General features: G+C 40.6%; 2 protein-coding genes across 9 annotated transcripts in view; one reads left to right on the forward strand and one right to left on the reverse strand.

Annotated features, from left to right (window-relative positions):
• Nucleotides 1-5,280, forward strand: part of klhl40b (kelch-like family member 40b) — a 15,513-nt gene extending 10,233 nt beyond the window's left edge. Inside the window, exons 4-5 of the mRNA XM_043691056.1 lie at nt 3,627-3,792; nt 5,163-5,280. Of these exons, the coding sequence (XP_043546991.1) occupies nt 3,627-3,792; nt 5,163-5,274 (278 nt within the window). The 3' untranslated portion in view covers nt 5,275-5,280. The remainder of the gene's footprint in view (nt 1-3,626; nt 3,793-5,162) is intronic.
• A 4,828-nt stretch (nt 5,281-10,108) lies between these two features.
• The window catches only part of zbtb47b (zinc finger and BTB domain containing 47b), a 277,731-nt gene continuing 268,486 nt past the window's right edge, over nt 10,109-19,353 (reverse strand). For all 8 annotated transcript variants that reach the window (XM_043690834.1, XM_043690830.1, XM_043690837.1 and 5 more), the window contains one exon: nt 10,109-15,201. In XM_043690834.1, coding sequence (XP_043546769.1) covers nt 14,810-15,201 — 392 coding nt within the window. In that variant the 3' untranslated portion in view covers nt 10,109-14,809. The remainder of the gene's footprint in view (nt 15,202-19,353) is intronic.

Consider the following 19,353-nt stretch of genomic DNA (forward strand, 5'->3'; position numbering starts at 1 on the left):
AAATACATGGCAGAGAAGCTGAACAGGTACTATTCAGCAGCTTTCACAATGGAAGACACCAGTAGCATATTAGAATTTCAAGAGAGTCAGGGAGCAGAGGTGCATGTAGTGGCCATCAGTAAGGAGAAGGTGCTGGGGAAGCTGAAAGATCTGAAGGTGGATAAATCACCTGAACCAGACAGACTACACCCCAGAGTTCTGAAGGAGATGACTGAGGACATTGTAGAGGCTTTCAGGAATCATTAGAGTCAGGGAGGATTCCATTGAATTGAAAAATGGCTAATGTAACACCTTTTAAAAAGGGTGGCAGAAGACAGGTAACTATAGGCTGGTTAGCCTTACCTCAGTTATGGCTGAGATTTTAGAGTCCATTATTAAGGCTGAGATTGCGGAGTGCATGGCAAAATAGGGTTGTGTCAATAAACCGGGCTGGACTCTGATCAGTCTGGTTTGGTACAGATATGAAAAGGATTTTGAGAGGCCTTTTGTTTATGTGTAAACTGATGAGACTTCAGGCTAAAGTGGTCATGTTTTAGAAGTGACTTGTAGAAAGAGAGGGGAGTGGTCAGCTCTCTAGCTAGCTGAGCTGAGCTGGTTTTAGTTCAGTCTTAAACTGGGAAGTTCACCAGGGAGCTGTGTGGAAACTCTCTCTCTTTTCTTCCCTCCAGCTTCAACCTGTAAGCGTGTGTTCCATTTATACTGGGTTGCAAAGGGAGTTTGCTTATTGGGACTGTTGCGTATATTCGGAACAGCATTATTAAATCTAGCTGGATAGGTTGAGTTCTGTAGGGGTTCTTTATTCTGTGTGTTTGATTATATAATTTTGTGAATTTTTTTTGCCTGTTTTAAAATCTAGGGTAATTTTCACTGTACACTTACCAAAACAAATTGCAAAGTTCGGTCTCGGGAGCTGCTTAAGAATGTTTTGAGTGGTCTGGCCTAGCCCATAACAGGCTGCTAAATAAGAAAAGAGCCCATGGTGTTAGGGGCAAGGTACTGGCATGGATAGAGGATTGGCTGACTGGCAGAGGGCAGAGAGTGGGGATAAAGGGATTTTTTTCAGAATGGCAGCCAGTGACTAGTTGAGTTCCACAGGGGGTCAGTGTTGGGACTACAACTATTCATGTTATACATTAATGATCTGGAAGAAGGAACTGAGAGCATTCTTGTTAAGTTTATAGATGACACAAAGGAGGGACAGGTGGCGTTGAGGAAGTGGGAAGGCTTCAGAAGAACTTTGACTGGCTCGGAGAATGGATTAAAAAAAGTGGCAGATGGAATACTGTGGGAAAGTGAGAGGCTATATCTTTTGGTGACAAGTATAGAGGCAAAGGCTTTAGAAATCTGGAGCAAAGACACTGGGCTCCTCGTTCAGGATTATCTTAAGGTTAACACGCAGGTTCAGTTGGCAAGGTAAATGCAATGTTCGGATTTATCTTGAGAAGGTTAGAATACAAGAGATGTACTACTGAGACTGTATAATGCACTGGTAAGACCGCATTTGGAATATTGAGCAGTTTTGGGCCCATATCTAAGGAACGAGAATGATTCTGGGGATGAAGAGCTTGTCATTATAAGGAGCAGTTGAGGACTCTGGGTTTGTAATCAATGGAGTTCAGAAGGATGGGGGTGGTGGGGGGTTATGATTGAAACTTACAGAATATTAAGAGGCCTGGGTAAAGTGGGGGTGAAGTTGATGTTTCCACTAGTACAGAAGTGAAGGGACCACCCTTTAGAACAGAAATGAGGAGGAATTTCTTCAGCCAGGGGGTTCGTTAATCTGTGGAACTCATTGCTGCAGAAGGAGGCCAAGTCATTGACTGTATTTAAGACAGAGATAGGTAGGTTCTTGATTAGTGGGGAGATCAAGGCTTATGGAAGAAAGCAGGAGATTGGGGTGGAGAAAAATATTAGTCATGTTTGAATGGTGGAACAGATTCAGTGGGTCAAAGGACCTAATTCTGCCCCTATATCATATTGTTGCAACATGGGGTAGATCTCCTGCTTAATTTAAAACCAGCAACACAGAAAAGATTTATCCCATGCAGTAATCTGTAAAAATTAGAGTGGCCAAGAAATATTTAAAGTAAAAATGGATAACTTTATTTCTAAAATATAACAGAGAATAATTAACTAACAACTATTCACAACTCCTTACTCTAACCTATCTTTTACCTTCCCTTCTATAATACTAGTCTGGTAAAATTCCCAATTAAGAATTTACAAAAGTAAAATTACAAAACACATCTCAAAACCAGGCAGTTTTCGGTTCTTCTATTTTGGATCTTCCCGTGTCATCTTCTTAGGGATTCTGCTTCACTGGTTACTGATCGATAAAGGTACTTTTAAGAGAGCTATTTTTCAGACAGTCTTTTACCCGCTGGGGCTTGGCAGTCCTCCTCCCAACTGTTCAATTTTCCCCCAGTCTTATACCCCAGAGCATCGGATTATGTCATTGGCTTTTAAGATGGTCAATATACTCAGTTCAAACTAGATTGAAAATTGGTATTTTTTTCAGGGAATAAATTAAACTGATGGGCCTAATTTGAATTTTTTTTGCGTTTCCAGGCAGCCATCTACTCCAATAGCTGGAGCACATGTTATATTGTGTCTTTTTGAAAATACTTGGTGCTGTTACTGCTAGCTTTTAACTCTCTCAAAAGGTATAGTTCACCCACATCTTCATAACAATATGGCCTTCTGTCTCATTAGATAGAAAGAACCTATCTTTATATTGCACCTTATATCACTTTCTACAATGCCTAACTGCCACTTCAGAATTGTCATCACTGTTGTAATAAAAACCATAAGAACCATGTGGTATAGGAGCAGAATTAGGGCATTCGATCACAGCCGATGTGTTTCTCAAACCCATTCGCCTGTCTTCTCCCCTTGATCAGCAATCAATAGTTCATCAAGCTTCTACCAACAGCAATGTATAAAAACAGAAGGCAGTTTATTTGGTCATTTAGTAACATTCATTGAGAGATAAATACTGGATAGAGGCATAAAGGGTGAAATACTTGACCAGCTGATGGGACAAACATGGCCACAGTTTCAGTTCTAGTCTGTGCAGTGCTCCCTCAGCAGTTCACTGGAACATCAGGGCTTTTGCCATTGATTCTCCTGCTCCTCGGATGCTGCCTGACCCTCTGTGCTTTTCCAGCACCAGACTCTCGATTCAAGGGTATGGGCCTATTGTGGGAAGGTGGGACTCTGTGGTTGGAGGTATGTTTTTGGTGGTACAGAGTTAATGGGTTAAAGGGCTTCTTCTGTACAGGATGATTCTAACCAGCATCCAAGAAGAACCAAGCAGAATTATCCTTAAAGGCTCAGATGAGCGCAAACAGTGAAGGGGATGGAGTCTTATTCCTGACTCTTGCACAATGCAAATGCTCTGCTGGGCTCTGCAGATACCAAAAAGTTGTTTTTAACTAAAATGGAAGTTGCGGGAAAAGCTCAGCAGGTCTTGCAGATTTGTGAGGATAAATCAGAGTTAATGTTTCAGGTCCAGTGACCCTTCCTCAGAACTTTCTAAGAAATCTTCAGACTTCTGTTGGCACTGTGGTTGATTTGTAAAGAGCCATGGCATCTTCTGGGCATTGTGCTGCTTCCTGTCTAACTAGTCCTTTCTCTGCACTGCAGGTGGGAAGAAATGGCAGAGTTCCCTCAGGAACGTAGCTCTCTGAGCCTCGTCACCGTATCCAATCATCTGTACGCCATTGCTGGATTTACTATGGTACAGAGTGAATCTGGAGATTTTGTCCCAACTGAAATTAACGACATTTGGAAGTAAGTTTCAACCATCATACATCGTAACTTAATAAGTATTTCCGTCCCAAAGACTCCTTAAACTAGGCCTCTCCAAGTGCCTTCATGTGGCACTTTCCATCTTGATATTTTGCATTTTTTGAAACTGACCAGTTGAAGGGTGGTGAGGTGAGGTTGGCTGTTTGACAGACTGAGTGAAGAAAAGCCCTTGTAAAAAAAACAAGTAGCAGCCTGCATTTCTTTGTAGACTTCACTTGTAGCAGTTTGACAGCTCACCAACCATTAAGTGCAACTAGGGATGGAACATGAAATTTGGAGAAAGAAAATTGGCATTTGTCCCCTTGTCTGCTCCACCATTCAATAAGGTCATGGTTAATCCGATTGAGGCCTCAGTTCCATTTCGGGCTTGCTCCTTGTTAGACAAGAATCCAGCTACCGCCCCTGTAAAATATTCAGAGGATCCTGACTCTTCTCCCCTCTTTGTAAAGGAAATGCCATACACGAACCTCTGAGGAGAGAAAAAAAAACTAATCTCCATCTTAAATGGGAGATAAGTTTCTAAAAAAAAATTTCTCATTCTTGTCTCTCCCAAAACAGGAAACATCCTTTCAGTATTCAACCCTCTTAGGAATTTTATATGTTTCAATAAGATCAACATCCCATTCTTCTAAAGTTCAATGGGTACAGGTCCAGTCTAATCTTTTCTCATAAATCCCTCGGTCACAGAGACAAGGGAGATTGCTACTTGATCTAAGAGGTCCACGCCAGTGTTTATGGATACAAACGTGCTTCCACGCTTTATCCAACCTTACCAACTAATCTTTTATTCCTTTCTCCTTCATGTATTTATCTTTCTTCCTGATGATTTTCCTTCGGCTCTGGTTATTAAATCTAATATGGACAACAGACATCCTTTGGATTAAGGGATGGGAAACATGGGAAATCATGAACAAGCTAATGGTGAAAAGCCTCATGTGTGCAATGTCAGGCTTTTAACTGTCACGGTGACTGTGATCCCAACTAAACAGGGTTCAGGGCAAGTGTGCACTCAATTGCACTGCTGAGTCTCAGTACAAATCCTTTATACACTTGTAGAGAGACACAAACAATGTTGCACATCACTGAGAAATGTTCCCTCTAAACAGTGAACTAATCACACCGAAAACAGCAAATTAGGTGATTGCTTGGCTCGAGACATGTCTGAACAGAATCCTGTACAATGACCCACCACCCTTTCATATTAGAAATAATTAAGATTGAAAGGAGAAAGTTTGCAGAGCAATGACAAAAGAGCAGAAGAGAGGAGTAATCGATAGCTACTTCCAAACAGTAAGCACAATGTATCCAATAGTCTATTTCTCCACTATAAGATACCTTTTTTTTGATTTTAGGTATGACGACGACAAGAAGGAATGGTTTGGTATTCTCAGAGAGATTCCCTACGCTTCAACAGCAACCTTCCTCCCTGTCCGACTAAATATTTTGCGTATGAGCAAGTTATAAGGCCAATGCTATTGTAACAGCAACATTAGGGATTGGGTTGAAACGGAAAGTGCTCGAGGTGTTTTGAAACAGGTTATTTGTATCTGAATAATGGACGATTGCAATAATGTATTTTTTTTCCTTAAGAAAAATTAGTTAAGACAATTTGGAATAATGCACTTTTTTTCTAAAAAAAAAGTTTAACACTTTAGAAATGGTTGTTTTTCAGATAAGCAAAGATAAAGATGTTGCATTATTGAATAAATTACTCTGCAAAAACACTTACTCCTATTAGCAATTCTTGAGAAGATATTATTAATGATAATGTATAAATGAAGTTTCAAAGTAATGATGAATGGAATTATTTTGCAAATTTTTCAGATTAGTAGCAGTATCGTAAAATATTTTTACAGAATGTATATAATTCAGCTACTTTTCTCAATTTTCTTTTCACCACTGACATCTAGTACCTCAAAATATTCCTCTCCCCCTGAATAGAGCAAGGACTCACTACAACATTCCTGGAGGCAAAGGCAAGTACAGAACAGGTTACACTTACACTGCCACCTCCTCCATTCCCACTAATCATCAGAATGTCCTTTGATTTCAGCACGATGACTACTCAGAGGTCGTGGGTTTCTGCCAGGGTCTTCATGTGTCATAGAGTCATAGAGATGTACAACATGGAAACAGACCCTTCGGTCCAACCTGTCCATGCTGACCAGATATCCCAACCCAATCCTGGCCCATATCCCTCCAAACCCTTCCTATTCATATACCCATCCAAATGCCTCTTAACTGTTGCAACTGTACCAGCCTCCACCACATCCTTTGGCAGCTCATTCCATACCCGTACCACCCTGCGAGTGAAAAAGTTGCCCCTTAGGTCTCTTTTATATCTTTCCCCTCTCGCCCTAAACCTATGCCCTATAGTTCTGGACTCCCCGACCCCAGGGAAAAGACTTTGCTTATTTACCATGCCCCTCATAATTTTGTGTCACTTTACGGTCACTCCTCAGCCTCAGACGCTTCAGGGAAAACAGCTCCAAGCCTGTTCAGCCTCTCTTTATAGCTCAAATTCTCCAACCCTGGCAACATCCTTCTAGATCTTTTCTGAACCCTTTCAAGTTTCACAACATCTTTCCGATAGGAAGGAGACCAGAACTGCACACAATATTCCAATTGTAGCCTAACCAATGTCCTGTACAGCCACAACATGATCTCCCAACTCCTGTACTCAATACTTTGACCAATAAAAGAAAGCATACCAAACACCTTCTTCACTATCCTATCTACCTGCGACTCCACTTTCAAGGAGCTACGAACCTGCACTCCAAGATCTCTTTGTTAAGCAACACTCCCGAGGACCTTACCATTAAGTGTATAAGTCCTGCTAAGATTTGCTTTCCTAAAATGCAGCACCTCGCATTTATCTGAATTAAACTCCATCTGCCACTTCTCAGCCCAATGGCCCATCTGGTCAAGATCCTGTTGTAATCTGAGGTAACCCTCTTTACTGTCCACTACACCTCCAATTTTGGTGTCATCTGCAAACTTACTAACTGTCCCTCTTATGCTCGCACCCAAATCATTTATGTAAATGACAACAAGTAGAGGACCCAGCACCAATCCTTGTGACACTCCACTGGTCACAGGCCTCCAGTCTGAAAACAACCCTCCACCACCACCCTCTGTCTTCTACCTTTGAACCAGTGCTGTATCCAAATGGCTAGTTCTCCCTGTATTCCATGAGATCTAACCTTGCTAATCAGTCTCCCATGGGGAACATTGTCAAACACCTTACTTAAGTTCATATAGATTCCATCAACCGCTCTGCCCTCATCAATCGTCTTTGTTACTTCTTCAAAAAACTCAATCAAGTTTGTGAGACATGATTTCCCATGCACAAAGCCATGTTGACTATCCCGAATCAGTCCTTGCCTTTCCAAATACATGTACATCCTGTCCCTCAGGATTCCCTCCAACAACTTGCCCACCACTGAGGTCAAGCTCACCGGTCTATAGTTCCTTGGCTTGTTCTTCCCACCCTTCTTAAACAGTGGCACCATGTTTGCCAACCTCCAGTCTTCCGGCACCTCACCTGTGACTATCGATGATACTAATATCTCAGCAAGAGGCCCAGCTTCTCTAGCTTCCCATAGAGTTCTTGGGTACACCTGAACAGGTCCTGGGGATTTATCCACCTTTACCCGTTTCAAGATATCCAGCACTTCCTCCTCTGTAATCTGGACATTTTGCAAGGTATCATCATCATCTATTTCCCTACAGTCTATATCTTCCATATCCTTTTCCACAGTAAATACTGATGCAAAATACTCATTGACTCAAGTCCCGATCTGCAGTTCTTCGTGGTCATGGGCAGGACAACTAGTAATGGGATCTGGAGCGCATGATTCACTTTACTTTCCTTCTCTGCTGCTGCTATGTCTCATTTTTAAGATGAAGGGCTTTAAAGCTTTATTGAGCACGATAGACAAGTTGTTGCTGTTTTGCAGGATTAGCAGTGAGCTGCTCCCAGACATTAGCATCAATGCTGCCAGGCTTCAAGGAGAACCTCAGTCTTCAAAGTTTTTTATTTTGTCCTCATCCAGTTTGTTGGCTATTTGAGAGTTTAGACAAGACCTGGCAGTGGCTATAATTTTGGAAATCTGGACACAGTGACTAATCCTTTGAAGTTCATTTTGCAAATTTGACTGAATTCTTGTATAGCTGGCATCAAGACTGACTTATGCATTTGTTTCACGGTCCTCCAGTTAAATCTGGAGAAGGCAGCAGAGGTATTTTGGTGGAATTACTCTTGCATACAAGTCTCAGATTGCAGTACAGGAGTGTAGTAATGACAACTGCTTTGTCCTCTGATTCATGTTTAAATGCGGATATAATCGTTGTCAAATTTCCGCTGCTATAGAGAGGTAGCTGCTAAGGTATGAGAAGTGTTCACCATATTCCAGAGTGTCTTTTTCACTGTACTTTGGAGGTAGACAATTTAGTTGAGAGTAAGTTTTGTTTTGGAAATGTTCAAGGACAGAAATTCTTGGTGAAAAAAATTGACAAAATTTAAAAGAAGCTTGCAAATCTGGTAGCAACATTACAGCCTGCAATGGAGATAAACAGTGACTTATTGGTACTGTGTTTGCTGCTCACATTTTCTCTAGATTGGGGAGACCAGAAGTAGTTTTGGTGACTTGTTAAACCAACTCTGTTTAGATTTCAGTCATAATCCTAAAGTTCTTAGTAAAGATGTTTGTAATTTTAATGTGGGGGGGGGGGGGGGGGGTGCGGAGGAGCAGGAGAATCTCAAACATCTAAATTCCTAATGGGACTGGACAGGCTAGATGTGGGAAGAATGTTCCCAATTCTGGGGAAGTCCACAACTAGGGGTCACAGTGTAAGAATAAAGGGGCAAGCCATTCAGGACTGAGATGAGGAAGAATTTCTTCACTCAGAGTTGGGAACCTGTGGAATTCCAGACCACAGGAAACTGTTGGGGCCACTTCATTAGAGAAAGTCAAGTGGGACGTAGCCTGTGCAACAAAAGGGAACAAGGGGAAAGGGTGAGTATGGGATACTGGGATTGCATGATCAGCCATGCTTGTATTGAATGGTGGTGCAGGCTTGAAGGGCTGAATTGCCTACTCCTGCACCTGTTTTCTATGTTTGTGCAGGTACATAAAGTCATTAGGAAACCTGGCAGAATGTTATCATTTATCCTGAAGGGAATGGAATAGAAAAATTAGGTGGTCATGCCTCCGTTACACAGGACATTGCATCCAGAGTATAGTGCATTCTGTGTTCATCACCGTATTTCAGGAAGGACCTAAACGCATCAATGCAATTCAGAGAAAGTTTCACAGACGAATACTTGGAATGGACAGGTTATTTTATGAGGAAGTGTTGGACAGGCTAGGTTTGTATCCATTGCAGTTCAGGAAAATAAATGACGACTTGAAACATATAAAATTGTAAGGGATTCTTGTAAGTGTAGAGAGGAAGCATATGTTTCCTCCCTTGGGAGAATCTAGAACGGGATGGAGGGTATCACTGTTTAAAAATCAGGGGACATCATTTAAAACTGAGATGAGGTGAACTTCTTTCACTGTGTTGACTGTCTTTGGAACTGTCTTTCTGAAAAAGGTAGTGGTAGTAGAATCCTTCAATATTTTAAATCAGCGACAGATAGAATCTCAAGGTGTTGAAAGGTTATCAGGCTAGGTAGTTACGTATATTTCGGGTAACAACCAGATCAGTTATTGAATAGCCTACTCCTGATTGGAATATTCGTGTAGTTCAACAATTTCTCAATCCTAACCATTAACCCCATTTTGTTTTGGAAAGTAGGTGTTACTGATTAATCTAATTCCATTTACACCTCTTCTTGAAATTGTCCTTTTATCACCCTGTCTCTTTACACTAATAACCCCTCTGCCATTTAATTTCTCCTATGTCTGTCCTTCCTTTTTGTTCTTACTTCAACCTCTTCTTCCCAGGCTTTGCAGGTGAGTAAAACTTGCTTCCAGTTCTGATGACAGGTCACAGAACATGGCACATTTACTCTTTCTCTCTCCATGGAGATTGCCTGACCTGCTAGGTACTTTCAGCTTTTCCTATTTAGAATTGGCAACATTTTGATTTAATAATTAGTATGCACGTTGCTTGGATTTTAAAAACATTGAAGAAAGAAAAAGACTGAGGGAAGTGAAGAATTCTTTAGTTTCAAGCTTCTCCAAAAGGATAAACAAAAAGTATGTGAATTACAGGAAAAAACGTGCAAAGATTGTGCTAAATTCCAAGTTGGTTGACAACAATTTTTAAGAATACAAGGTGTAAACCATACTTTTATCATAATGAAAGAATTTATTTCTTCAGGAATTAGACAGCAAATCCTGACTACACTATACACTAAGCAATACATAAATGACAGATATAGACTGGTAATTGTAGCACCTATGGACATAATCTTCCTTTAAACCACAAGACTACAACATTCTACATTAATGCTATGTACACAAGATAACTAAGATGTGTTTATGTAGTAAAATATAGAATTAACATACTTATGACTGATACACAAATTTGATTTTAATTTTTTTTCTTAAACCTAATGCTTTACTAAATGGGCCAAGCTAAATTTTGGCCTTATATCCAACGAATATTAACTGTAGCATTTCCTCTATTCATCAAGCTGCACAACACTACCTGAATGAGGCAGTACTATGCAGCCATCTACATCAATATGATCTCACTTCAAATTAAATTTCTCCACAAGATAGCGGAATAACTACAGTATGAAGCAGTGTTTTTCCCCCCTCATCTGTGGTCCTTTGGAGGAAGGGGTATTAGGGATAAGGTGCAATATTTAATTGTAAATACAGCTTACCTAAACGAAGCTTATGAATCAATTCACCCATGATTTCATTTTGTACAGCAAAAGTAACATTCACTGTGAAATAAGGATGTCAACAAAGGGTTAAAAGGCTCCAATTCAGTGCTAACCTTGTTCATGTTTCTCAAACTCTGAACAACAGCCTTTAAACTTAATTTAAAAAAAAATCCTCCATGAACACAGCTGGAGACCAAACCTTAACTCAATATAGCCTCAGGGACTTGGCAGGCCAGAGCACGCCTGTTTGAAGTACTTCCATAATGAGTGGAATGATATAATAACCTCACCATTAACCGGATGGATTCCAGAAGTTGTTGCAATTAGAACTAGGGCTTCAAATTTTGTTTTAAATGAATACGTGTGGCAACAATGTGATACCCACAGGCAGTGCGCCTCTGAAAAAGCCAAGGCAATCCTTAAAGGTGTGAATTGAGACTCTCAGCTGCAGTTTTGACAGATTGCACTTGGCTATATCATTTACGTGCACAGGTTTCTCACTTTGTGATGGCCAATAGCCTTTTTTTAAAAAGAATTTTTTTTATTAGAGATAATTTCATCCAACTCTTTTTTAGAATTGTTAAATAAAATAGAAGGATTATGTATTGCAGGGAATTAAAAAGTACAATGAAGAGATGAAGGCTGCAGAAGGAAGCACAGAATCATAACCGCTCCCTCCCTCTGGTTGAATTCCATTTAGCATGCAATTATTAGCAGAATATATATATAAAATATATAATGAAAGATGAGAATATCATACAAATTAAATTCCAGGATCTGAAGGAAAAGGAACAGCTGAAATGGATGATTCACATTATACTGTTTTGTGCAAAGGATCCCATAAACCCCCTTTGATCACAGTTTTGTCCTGAATTGCAAACTTGGAACAAAGTTTGCTGTCATTACTGTTGGATCCTATAACAACAGGCTAGCATCCCATTACACCATGCTGCTTTGCTGCATCTGAGAGAATTAGCAGGTTTACTTGCTAATGAACTGAGGGCTCCTATGTTAGAACACCAATTCCAATTAAAAGTCGGCTGAATTATCAATACTGGAAATAAGTATCAGGATGCCCGTCCCAAAGATTGCTACTGCCTCAAGGTGCAGTCGTCCTTTATCTCCTGGATGAGCAAATCAGGCAGAATTCAAAAGTATCAAAACATTGAATATTAAAAGTCCTATGTCTTTACAATAACCAACTTTTTATTTTATTTTATTTTTTAAACTCTGTATCCGATAAGAGCATATTAAAAATACTGCGATGCTTCACTGATATTTTCCTCCTTGTCTCTGTACAATGACAAATACTGCACGTTAATTTCTGTGAAAAAAAAAGTTTGAGACTTAACAATGCACTTGCAAACAAACTTTGCTCTGCTGTTACTAATAGTAGAGTAATGATTCCTCTAAAATCTGCAGGTCAGAAACAGAGAATGCCTTCTCCCATGCCCCGGTGCAAAATAGTGATTTAAATGGTTAAAGCAGCCTATAAGCACATCAATGAAACTGAATGTTTCAGTTGAATTTCTATTATTTTAATCCTGCATTATGATCAAATAAACTTTAGGATAGGTAGGGAAAAATGGATATTTAATGATTACACAAAGATTAATCTGTGGCGAGGATGTAGTGTAATGTCCGCATGATTCAACAAAATCCCACCCTAAAATCAGAGGTCTCTTCCAGCTCCCAAAGAAAGTAATTGCTGCAGTTTAAGGTGGGCTTCAAAAATTAAGCTCTCCCCTTTGTAATGCTTTAAAATCTAGGTTAGTGTTCAAGTTAAAAGGGATGGCAATATCCATTAGTCCAATAGAACAGAAGGTGATTAAAATGGCAGCATATAGAAATGATTCAATTTTGGGGAACTCTTCCCATAAAGCTATATGTGAAAATCCCCCACAAGCAGACAGCTGTGTCAAGTACAAGACCTTTCTGGTAAGGTACCTGTAGCAGCAATGGTATCAGAGTAGCCAATGGAAGACTGCTCCTCTCTGTCCTCCTCCTTCGATCCTACTTACAAAACTGCACCTTTGAAAGGCACACCATTTTTGAAGTCAAGATGTCTCAGGTGAATTGGACTCAGACAGAAAGGATGCTGCAGCAATGCAATTAATATCCCTGGGTTTGTCATATAGTCCACCCTGAACAGTTACTGGAAGGGTTACCAAATCAAAAGCTCAACCAGACCTCGCATTGTCACTGTCAATTGTGAGTGTTTGCTCACGCTTGTGAGCAGGGCCACAATTATACTGGATGCCTTCCAGTAAAATAAAAGCCCTTGATCAGGGGGAAGCTAGTCAAGGAGATTTTCATCCTAGAGTAGCAGCATAATGACAAAGGCACTATCTGAAATACTGAAGTATGTGCTGAAAGTCCTACGTCAGACAGCAAACATCTGACGCATCTGGGCTTAACTCCAGACAAAAAGAAGAATCCCCAGTTCTGGTACCAAGTCACACTTCTAATTTGACCACACTTTAGATCTGAGCCCATCATATTGTTTCTATGACTGAATTTCAGCTACATTTGATGACAATTGCAGGAGGAGGGAGAGAAGTATCTCTGTGATGTGCAAATATATCTAATGATTCCCAACCATGTCTTGCTAAACTCTGTAAGTCAAGTCCTTTAAGGCAACCATTTGCAAGAGAATGTCATCTCTTTTTTATTCCCTGGGGCCTGTAAAGTTTCATGTTAATGAACAGTGCAAAAACCCTCACATCAGCTGCAACTTAAAGCAACATATTTCCCAATATTTCTTGTTGCTGAGATTTCAACACCTCAAAACTCCTTACTTGACTTCTACTGCACGCAATTTCTCAGTCCTTCCATTACACCATGCCTGCTTGGCTTAGTGCAGAATCCTCCTGAACAGCACTGACCAGTTTCATTCCCATTTAAACTACAGACTCAGTTCTATAAGAACGATTGGAATGGTCTGTCCTTCTGCTGCACTTTAAATATTAAAAGAAAATACTTCTTTCTGTCTTTATTAACTCTACTTTCCTATTAAAAGCGACAGTGCTCGTGATCATCAAGTGCTAACTTGGTCCTCCAAGGGATCCCTGGCAGGCCCCAACAAACATGTCCATAAATTTTGGAGGCAAAGCAGTCAGTAAGGTGAACTGGTGTAGGAGGTGGATACAGCATACTTTTGCAATCCACCCAGGTCCCTACCTCCAGGCTGTTAATTGCCTGAGAGAGAAGTCCTACTTTCTGTGACTGATCTTGTTCGTCGTTCCCTCTTTGGTGTCTGTACTTGGCCACAAGCTGGAGTCACTTGGTTCCATTCGCTCTTATCCTCTCACCTCAGTTGCTTCTGTGGTAAGCTCTACAGTCCATGGTAAAATAAACACTGTTCCGGTTCACTCATAAGACGACAATGGCTGCTAAAAGGTCAAGTCGGTTTAGACATGCCACGGTAAATGGTTCAACTTGCTACACACAAGCACAGCTTGCTTTACTTAATTAAACATGTGTTAAAAAAATAGCAGGTTACACTTTGGAGGCTCAAAAGGATGGGTCTGGGTTTGGGAATGAGGGGGGATTTGGGGTTGGGAAGAGGTTGGGTTTGTAGAGGAGTGGGATTGGGTATGGGAAGGAATTGGATTTGTAGAGATGGAAAGGGATGCTTAGAAAGGGGAGGAATCACAAAATACCTTGCTAATTAAGTATATTAGAAACACATTTATGAAGGGCTGCTGCTTAGCTTTGCTCTCTGCATTAAATCTGTACATGTCCTTCTTGCATTATATGCCGCAGGGATATTTATGCTCAAAAACGCAAACAGAAAAAGTCTTTTTTTTTTAAGTGAGAGCAGTTTAAGTCTAGGCTGCCTTTAAAAGTAGTTCAGACTACTTGGTAATAGCCTTTAGTCCTATAATGACATTAAAAAACAAAAATCCTTTGTCTACATCCTTACTGTAAATAATACACCAAAATAGTTTTTTTTGTTACATAAATCAATCATGATTTTTTTCAAGGTTGCTTGACTCTGAGTCCCCATTCGTTAAGTATGCCCCCTTTGGTTATATTCCTTCCAGGTAACAGAATATATTCAGCGTCACACCCAGTGCGCGCTTCTGACTGTTTGCTAGTCATTTGTCTCTTCTTTTGTTCGGAGGGCCAAAACTGCCCTCCGTTTACAGCCATTCAGTTGTTGTTGGCGTTTATCCGTCCAGCTGGAAACAGGGGAGGTGGTGGCGGAAGGTGCGGGGGAGGGGGGAGAGTTGGTGGGAGGGAGTGAAGGAGGGGCAGAGGGAGGGAGTGAGGGTGTGATTGGGGATGGGGGCTGATGAGAGGATTACTGGAGTTGGGAGGCGTGGCGGATGTGAGGCTCAGGGGGTTGCTGTCTGCCGTGATGGGGTTGGTGACTCGGAAACACTTCTGCTTGTGCGCCTTCAGCATGTTGGAGAAACGAAAGCGCTGTCCACAGACATCGCATGGATATGGCTTCTCGCCCGTGTGCGTCCGGCGGTGCCGTTTCATGTTTGGCCGGCTGGTGAAGCTCTTGCCACAGATTTCACAGATGTACGGTTTCTCCCCTGGAAGCAAATAAAAGATTAATTTTTCATTTTAACTCAGCAATTAGTGAGGATATAAACTCAACTTGCAGCCCTGAATTGCCAAGAGGTTACAATCATGTAGAAGTCATGTTATTGGACAACAATCCAGAGAACACAATGACACAGCTCTGAAGGCGGCCACTTGCCCATCATAGCTGCAGCAAATTTTTAAAGTCTCAATTCCATTTACCCCTTAGTTCTGTAAACCATAGTTAAATTCCCACTATGGCAGTTAAGAAAATGATGAGAAGTTGACAGACTGTTACAAACAGAAATCAATTTACTAATGTCCTTTGGAGAAGAAACTTGCCATCCTTACCTGAGCTGGGTTGTATATGAGCCCAACTACTAGAGGAAGGGATAAAACATTTAACTATGATTTCTCTCCACATCTGCTGAGCTTTTCAGCCATTTCTGTTTTTGTTTGATTTCCAGAATCCACAGTTCTTTTGGTTTTTGCAATCAACATAACTGCCCCTGATTGCAATCAATGTAACTGTTACTCGCAGTTCAAGGCAGTCTGCCAGTTTATCAAGGCTTTTGTGATGGACAGCAAGTGACAAACTTGAGAGAGACAGGTCCCAAGAACAAAATGGCAGAGAAATGAACATGTAACGCAATCAAGCAAAGCTGGATCTGAAGTAGCCATGAGCTAAAGTCAGAAGCAACAGACAAGAGGTTGCCTCTGACACTCAGGACTGAATGATTCAGCATAGTGACATAGTGAAAATGTGATTCTGACTCACTAGCTTTGGAACTTTAATGTCTACTGCTGTTCCTTTCTCTTCAGTTCCTATCAGCCTGAGGTTGATCAACTATGATTGTATGGAATGGCATAGCAGACTTAAGGGCATGAATGTCCTGTTCCTATCTCTTATTATGACCCAGCATTATATTGTCCTAAATTACAGAATGACACAGGACAGGTGGTGGTCACCTGGCTCATGTCTATGCCATGCCTGCAATTTATTCAATTAGTCTGTCCCGGCTCTTTCCACACAGCCCTACATGTTGTTTTCTTTTTAAGTCTGCATGCAAACACATTTGAAAATTACAATTTAATCTGTTTCGATACCCCACTTTTCAGGTAGCACATTTCAGACACTTAACAACTTGCTGTGCTCTTTCTGGTTCTTTTGCCATTATCTGAAATCTATGTCCTCTGATTACTGAACTTCGTGCCACTCAAAAACACTTTCTACTTCAGAATTAGGAATGTTCCATCAACTCTGCCTACCTTCCCACCAAATCCCTCTCCACTGTTAACTTGCTCCGTTCTACGGTGAACAATTCCAGCTGGTTCCATCTAATTCACCTTATGACCTCTCAGTCTGGCCACCATCAACAAGACACAAGAGCAGGATTAAATACTTTCCACTTGACTTGATCAGAATAGCATCAATATTTAAGAAATTCTAACTATCCAGACAAAGCATCTGCATCTCATCCATCACCTTCAAAATTTACTCCCTCCACTTCAGACTCAGAGTTGCAGCAGCATGTACTATTTACAAGAAATTCATTGAGGGTTCCAAGATAGCACCTATCAATCATCAATATCTAGAAGGTCAAGGTTAAAAATCAGACAACACAAGGTTATAGTCCAACAGGTTTAATTGGAAGCACATCAGGTGATCACCTGATGAAGGAGCGTCGCTCTGAAAGCTAGTATGCTTCCAATTAAACCTGTTGGACAATAACCTGGTGTGTGATTTTTAACTTTGTACACCCCAGTCCAACACCGGCATCTCCAAATCATGACTAGAAGGTCGAGAGCAGCAGATACATGGGAGTCTCATCACCTTTGAGTTTCCCTCCAAGTCACACACCAATCTGACTTGGAAATAGAAATTACACATTTGTGGAGGGCAGCACAGGCTGATGGCTTATATGATCAAACAGATTGCAAAAACAGATCTGGCCTTACACTTGATGAATGGCCATTGTGATGAGGTAACAGAATGCCAGGAATTCATGGAACTGTACCCAGCGAAAAGGAAAAATGAGTGGAAACTTTCTTCATAATATTGCATTTCCAGATCAAAAGGGAAGTATATTACCATGCTAACATAGGGAGAAAGACAGACAGTATAATTTTTACAGAATTCCTGGTAGAGGCACAAGACTTTTTGATGCATTAGCCGGAGGCAAATAACCAAGATCCCTGGACATGGGTTTTACTCAGAATGGCTCATATCAGCGTTTTAAATTACCATCTGCGAAGTTCCTTTTGTACACCTAAGAGTTGAAAACAGATATTGTCACCAAGATCAAGCAACCAGTGTGTAGGTTTTCCCTTTCATTTTCACTTTGGAACACAAAGTTACAGCCATTTCTATAGTGGTATAGATCTTTCAACAAAGATCTGAATGCATGATCAAATACTAATAATTTAGTGGCTTGACTACTAGAGACAGTCAGATAACGATCAGCTGACTTGGTCAACTGTCCCATGCATTAGGATATAAGCTTCTGTCTTGCTTGAGCATAAACTTTAGCAATAATGAAGAATGTAGCAATAAACTTATAATTCTCCGACTTGCACTGACTAGTGGAACTCCCTTTGAACCACTTTAAAATCTAATTTCTCTCGTATGTACAAACGTTTGCCACATGTATATGCATGCACACAAATGCAGTGTACACACATATACAAAAACAGATCGAGATTAAAAGTTTTGTTGATGATACCAATCTAGAAGCAGCAGTGAAGAAGCAGCAGGAAGTTACGAGAAAGAAACAGGGTGCATTTCTCACAACCTCTGGACTCCACAGAATCCTTCATAGCCAAGATAATATGGTGGCATTAAGGGGAGGACGTGGCCTAGTGGTATTATCACTGGACTGTTAATCCAGAGACTCAGATAATGATTTGGGGACCTGGGTTCGAATCCTGCCACAACAGATGGTAGAATATGAATTCAATAAATATTTGGAATTAAGAATCTAATGATGATCATGAATCCATTGTTTTTTTTCTTAGAACAATGTCTGGTTCACTAATGTCCTTTAGGGAAGGAAATTCCCATCCTTACTTGGTCTGGGAGACATGTGACTCCAGACCCACAACAATGTGGTTGACTCTTAACTGTCCTCTTGGCAAGGATGGGCAATAAATGCCTAGCCAGTGACACCCTCATCCCATGAATGAATAAAGAATAAAGCATGGTGGCTCAGTGGTTAGCATTGGGACCCAAGTTCAATTTTGCCCTCGGCGACTGTGTTTACATATTCTCCCCATGTCTGCGTGCTCCAGTTTCCTCCTGTGAGGTAATAATAATTTTGTTCTGGGTGTTTTTTTGAGGGGAGGTTGTAAAGGCAGAGGTGCTGAAGTGGCTACTGCAGATTGCCTAAGTCAATAGTTTAATGGGCCTTTAGATATTTTTGTAACAATAGAAGAGGAGTGGCCAGTTCTCACGAATCAGTCTTTCTAGTTTATTTTTAGTAATAGCAGTTAGAGGCTGTTTGGGTCCCAGAAGGGTTGGTGCTTAAGAAAATTATTCCTAACTGCTACTTTCTCTGAAATTTCTCTTGATGTTGTTTCCTCATGGAACTGAGAACTGCATGTAAAAATCTGTATCTGAATTTACTTTTTTGCGAAGGGGTATGTTTATGGGATGTTACTATATTGAAATAGTTAATTCGCAAAAGGTACTGTATCTATTATTCAGTTAAGTTTTCCAATAATAGTTATTTAAAATTCCTTTCTTTTGTTTGTATTTTAATTATAGTGTTTAAATAGTGTTTTGCTTAACATTAAATAGTTTTGACCAGTCACATCACATCTGGGACACGCACTTCATATCTACCTTGAAAATAAGAAAATGTTAGGATGTGGCTACCTTCTTAAAATATTTTGAGGGGGTTGGTCGGGACCAAGGATCTGCCAAGGTGTTCTGCAAGGATCTGTTTTGGGACCATTGCTATTTATCATTTTTATAAATGACCTGGAGAAGGGGCTAGAAGGTTGGGTGAGCAAGTTTGCGGATGATACGAAAGTCGGTGGAGTTGTTGACAGTGAGGAAGGATGTGTCAGGTTACAGCGGGATATAGATAAGTTGCAGAGCTGGGCAGAAAGGTGGCAAATGGAGTTCAATGTAGGTAAGTGTGAGGTGATTCACTTTGGTAAGA

This window comes from Chiloscyllium plagiosum, chromosome 5 (assembly GCF_004010195.1).
Source record: "Chiloscyllium plagiosum isolate BGI_BamShark_2017 chromosome 5, ASM401019v2, whole genome shotgun sequence".
Classification (NCBI taxonomy): domain Eukaryota; kingdom Metazoa; phylum Chordata; class Chondrichthyes; order Orectolobiformes; family Hemiscylliidae; genus Chiloscyllium; species Chiloscyllium plagiosum.